This window comes from Mycetomoellerius zeteki, unplaced genomic scaffold (genome assembly GCF_001594055.1).
Source record: "Mycetomoellerius zeteki isolate Tzet28-1 unplaced genomic scaffold, Tzet1.0 scaffold223, whole genome shotgun sequence".
NCBI lineage: Eukaryota > Metazoa > Arthropoda > Insecta > Hymenoptera > Formicidae > Mycetomoellerius > Mycetomoellerius zeteki.
The window spans coordinates 1,782,450-1,788,449 of NW_017257198.1; the positions used below are offsets into that span (position 1 = coordinate 1,782,450).

At 36.8% G+C, this 6,000-nt stretch overlaps 1 protein-coding gene across 1 annotated transcript in view; it reads left to right on the plus strand.

Moving 5' to 3' along the window:
- The window catches only part of LOC108723170 (protein CEPU-1), a 191,592-nt gene that overhangs the window by 177,151 nt on the left and 8,441 nt on the right, over positions 1-6,000 (plus strand). The window contains exons 8-9 of the mRNA XM_018448713.1: positions 622-678; positions 874-960. Coding sequence (XP_018304215.1) covers positions 622-678; positions 874-960 — 144 coding nt within the window. The remainder of the gene's footprint in view (positions 1-621; positions 679-873; positions 961-6,000) is intronic.

The following is a 6,000-nucleotide window of genomic DNA, read 5'->3' on the forward strand; positions in this document are numbered from 1 at the left end:
TAGGGTGGAAGGCGCGGATGTCGGTAGTACCGGAGTAAAATATGATGTAGAGTTTGGCCGGCTTGGCCGGCGTTACAGCGGCTAATACGTTCCGGGAGAGAAGTTAGTAACAGGTGGCGCGATCCATAATATCGCGCAGTGTAGAATTTACCCAATCTGGAAGGACAAAAGTATTTTGTCTGGTTGCGTGTAAATATATACGTACATATAGGTAACACATAATTCTACATTGGTTTGTTTTCATTTTAATTCCATATTTGTTTTATGTAATTTCTCGAATTATTCTAAAAATAAATGACGGTTCAAAATAATGAATATTCTCGTACCTTTCTTAGATCCACGTAAAAAATGTAAGCAGTCGCGAGACAAGCTGGTAACAATAGGAATGAAAACAAAAAGAAATACGCGAGCGTACCATAGATTGGAATCGAGGGAGAGGATTTGAGAAAGCACGTCTCTTTGAAACATTGAAAATAATTGTGTTCTTTTTCACGAAAATTGTGAAAAAAATGATGAATGAAGAAAGACTGAGTCTTTTTGTACGATTGAGAAATATACGAATATTTTGAATATTTATAACGTATACTCGGTTTTTAAAGATGAAAACTTATTTTGTTACAGTGTCTGCACCACCAAGTACCAGTCCTAGCCCGTCTACCACAGAGGTCCCTAAAAAAGGTAGATATTAGAGACAGATTCTTGTCATGACGGTTATATACATAAAACATTGCAAAATTGATAAATTATTGCAGATCGTGCTATTAGAATTATGTTATAGGATTTGATGCTTCCATATATATCATAATTGATATTATTCACGTCGTATATTCACTAGCTTGAATCTAATTTTCCAACGCGCGTTTACTTTTGCAGATTGGGAATTCATGGCGGAGATGAATAACTCTGTTTACGGAAATCCAAGTTCGCTGACAATTCAAAATGAGAAGAATATCAAGACAGGTGAGTAGGTACTCGCAGCGGTATATATCTCCTTTTTATGTAATTTCAAACGTACATCATCGCAATTTTACGAATTATGGGATTGATTTCGTAACTTCGCATTTCAACGAAGTGATGCACTCGTCGACTGTCACGCGAGCGTACAATATACGAAGAGTAACAAGCACTCGAGATATATTTGGTAAAAGTATTCTCTTGGATCTTTTATATACCTTTATTTGAAAAGAACACATCAATCATTTAGATTTTTCTTACACGTTTAAAAAAAAGGTAGAAATAATGAGACAGAGAACAGAATTTAGAAATGCAGACGTAATGTCAAAAATATAAAAGCAGAAAACTATTAAATGAAACATTTCTTACGAATTATGAAGGATTGTTAATTGTAGCATTATGTGTATTAAATGCACAGAAATATTCTGATACATTTATAAATCGTTTATTATTAGCATTAACAAACATCTTTGCGAATACATAAAAAAACTCAAAAACTCCAACCTGTGTACTCTATGTGTTAGTAAAATCGTAATCTAGCTAGAACGGATTTACATATTCAATCTAGCATCACGTATAGTCAAATGCCATCCCATAACTGGATTTTCCAGCAACATACTTTGAATCTCCGACGCGATTAACTTCGATGTTAACTAGAGCCAGGGGACCCACCAGGGAATCCTGGGAATCGATTGCGGCTTTAAGAGTGGTTTGAAGAAGGGTAAGCAGTTCGCTTTAAAGCTTTCTACAGAGGGCGAAAGAGAACCACGGAAATGAGGTCTGTAACGGGATAACAATTGGAATTTTTCCGAGAACGAATCTTTCTTTCTATATTATACAAAATGATCGACATGAACATAGCTGTTTTAAATCACACAACGTATTATTAAAGTAACGTATTTTCATCGTTGTATAAAAAAAGAAAAATTCAAACAAATTTTATAGATTAAATCTATCAAAAAAAACTTGAAGAAAAAAGATTTCAATGTAACATATTGCTCTTTGGAAAACTGCAAGTATTTACTTAGAAAATCAAAACGCGGAAGTATGTATGTGTGTGTGACTATCAAAAAAGTTTAGGTGAGGAACGAGTGTGAAGAATAAAAAGAATGGCAGAATAAACATAAAGGTAACAGAGAGGCAACTGAAGTGATGTTCGTAACAGACACACATGAGTGGTGGTTATATGCAAGAGCGGAAAGGATAGATGAATAGATAGAAACAAGAGAGAGAGAGAGAGAGAGAGAGAGAGAGAGAGAGAGAGAACTGGGAACTGGGGTTGACTTGGGTAGAAGAGATCCGTGTAACATCAATATTTCATGTATGCTAACACGCCGGAACTAATAATGCTCCAGCGAGGAAGACCCAAGAATAATATCAGCCACCGCTGTGTAGACCGCGTTCTCCATCCCCATCCACGCCTTTCCCTCCTCACCCCTCTATTTCTTTCTTTGTCCTTCGCTTTGCTCTATCACCTAAAACAGCAACGTGCAGCGCCCTGGCGTCCTTTTGCGCCCTGTGTTAAATTTAATCGAAAATTCGTGTCTCGTTGAGCTTCGCCGTCTCTACTGTGTCTACCGTGTGTCTCCTCCCGTATAACCAATGTCATCGCCCCGGGGGCGGGTTGAGAGACGGCGGAAAGATGAGAGTGAAAAGATGGAGGCTGAGAGGCGAAGAGAGGAAGATGGTGAATGCGATGGGACGTGGTAAGTTTGAATACGGCATATGTCTCCTTGTCTCTCCTTCTCTATTTGCGGAGGTCGGGAGGAAGGAAAGGACGGACTGCGAAGGAAGGATGAGGTTTGTAATTGGTGCAACATCTGCGGTCTGCAAGGTGGCATTAATGTTTGCTCCCTTCGTGCTCTCTCGCCCTCATCTCTGTTCCCTTTCCTCCGTTCCGCCCCTCGATCTCGCCAGGCTCCGAGAGAATCACCTTTTTCCCTTATCGCATTGTTTCTTTTTCTCTTCTCCTTATCCTAGTTACATTTAACCGTGTCTGCTTTCATTTCTCCCAGTTCTTTTAAGCACTTTATTTTTATGTCATCTTCTTTCCTTAACATATCTGTTTGACTTATTCCCTTTTAGTCTGCCAGCGTCTCTTTTTATATCTACGTTACGCTCGTTACGATTCTAACAGCTCTCTCGTATTTCGCAGTACATTTTTTCCCTGAGATAATTTATCTCAGTCCTCCGTCTCGCAGCTACCTTGCCGTCTTTTTGTAATGTCCTCTTTAAACAATCTAGCGGTCACCGCCTATTTGCGCCGCTGTTTCTCGTTATTCGTATCGTTGAAAATTCAAGGGCGCAAGTGTACGCTTAAGATTAAACAGAAGATTTGCTTGAGTTTCCTTCACATGGATGGAAACCAAAGCATAAACAGGCCTTATTTGCTCGTAGCAACTTACGACAATCTGTTGTCGAGAATACCTAAACATAACGCGATGCGTTTTAACTTTTCCCAGTATAAGACGGTGTTATTCGTTAAACGAGAAAAAGTAGGCTTTGCTTGCAAAAGTTACAATACAAAGCAACATAAAAAATTTATATTTCACACATATCAAATGCACAGTTATGTCAATGTACGCGCGTATATCGAGGAAAATATATATTTTGAGAGCTTCTTTTTTTCGATATTTTCCCTAATTTTTGTATATTTGTACATTAAGTCACAGTGAAATTGTCATTGCACAATAATTTCAAAAACCTCTAAACTTGGCTAAAATTATTTATACATTATTTATGTCAATTTTTAAATAAATTTTGTTTAAAATCGTTTTTATAATTTAAAATAATAAAAAGACACATAGTGCATAATGATAACGTTTTGAATTTACTTTACAAATTATTCATTATCATCACTATTAAAAACATTTGACGTTTTGACCGTAAAATTGATTTTGAAATTTAATTAGCAATAACATCTATAGATAATGTATTACATAATTCATCGTAATGAACATGTTAAGGCTCGTCTATATAGAAGTCGTAGACAATTGTAAGGTCTCAAACTCTAAGAAATTAATTAACTAATCCTACTTAAGTATTCTCCTTACATTTGATTGTAATTGGTCAGTTTCCTACGACTTAGACTTTACGATCGTCTACGACTACTATGCAGACGAGCCTTTAGGTGTTTCTATTAAATATTTTACAATATTAGTAAAAGGAATATGAATGTGTTTTTTTCTCTAGAGAATTAACCATTTTAGACATTTATAAAATGAGATCTGAATCAAGCATCATCGGACTTTTTTTTAAATCTACGAATGACTTATTGAACTAGAAGAAATAAATATTTATCTAAATGTTAAATAGCAACGCTTATTTTAGTTGAAATTGATTACTCTTACGTAAACTGTATCCGAAAATATAAAATGTAAACAAATATTACGTATTATTCCATATCTTAAAAAATATGCTTGAAAACTGGTAATTCTACTGAAAACATAACTTAGAAAAGGTTGGTTTTATAATTTTTCGATATAATGCATTAAAATTATTTTAAATAATTATTATAATTTGATAATTAAAAAACGACATTTTGGCTAGCTTTTAAAGGAATTAGAATCATTGTGCATTGCGCAGCACTTGTCCATTTCCGTTTCCCTCTTAAATCGCGTCGCGCGCAATTCGCGAATGGCAAATTACGTACAGAAACGACGGTACACGCGGCCTACGGCGATAAGTCACTTTGAGGTTCCGATGGGAAACTGGGCAAGTATTGTCGCGGTATCGTGACATCTCCCGGAGCACATATGCCCTTAGGTGTCGCTTAATTCCCTGGCGCAGCGTTGTCCGCTGTAATTCGGGGAGAGCATGTATAGCGATTGGTTTAGCCGCGTGCTTTCGTACGATTAACACGTCCCCTATTCTATTGTATGCGCGCACGTACAGAGGTGAAGGAGTAGAGATGCGTAAAAGCGCCGTTTAACAGCACGGGCTCTTGTTGCACTTGTGACGTGTAAAGCAAGATCAAATCGCTTCGTCAAATCGTCAAGTCGAAAATCATTTTATCATATTTATTCGTTGATAATCGCGTACGCTGTCGCTACCGTGTGAAATTATTTACGACCTGAATTAACATTGTAAAGGCACATTAATTAGAACGCGCTCGTGACGTCGTGACAATATTGCGCGCTGCATGACACAGCCGTATAACTTTAGATCTCAGCGTGCGGAACCTTAGACCTCTGTTAATTTTCTTAGGGCACAGTCGGTCAACCACCTGGGACAAGGAATATCATTGACTTTATCGTGTGTATGGTCTGTCTGATATTCCAAGGTAAACATATACGCACGCGCGTCAACACCGAGACGGTTTGATATTCATAGAATGCAGAACGGAAAGCTAAATCCACAATCTCATCGGAAATAGTTAAACGCGTCTGCACTGACCCGTCAGCCTCAAATCGTGCGAACGTGTGAGCGGGAATATCATGACCCACTGGACGTAAAATCAATGAGAAGTAACTGCACGAAACGGTAACTTTTTAGGGAGGACTTATTTGTGTCGACAGTAGTTTCTTTTTGACAGCAGAATCGCTAGAATCCGGGATTATCAATTCCAAACGAAATATCGAATCAATGTGTGGGCACCAAGAGCTTTATCTTTTATTTTCTTTTTTTTTTAACCAATACAATCTTCTGCATGCACGATTCATTGTCAGTCAGTCTCGAGTGAAGGACTACTCTGGATAATACACCGTTGTACAATAGTATCGCAATATTTTATCAATACTATCAAATTGTCATGGGAAACTTATTAAATACAATTAAATACATCAATGCATCTCCTTTATTATCCTCTTTATACATTACGAATTATGTCCAATATTGAAACACTAATATATTGACAAATTAAATCTTTATATAATAAATTGCAATTCGTGCTCTTCTCGAAATATTTCAAAATTCATACTTCAAAAAGACACTGATAAATACAACGACATCGCAGATTTATATGTCATAAACAAATTTTCGGGTCAGATTGTCTGAAAACATTTATCAATATTTTTATGTAATCTTATTGCAACACGAAAGAGCGTC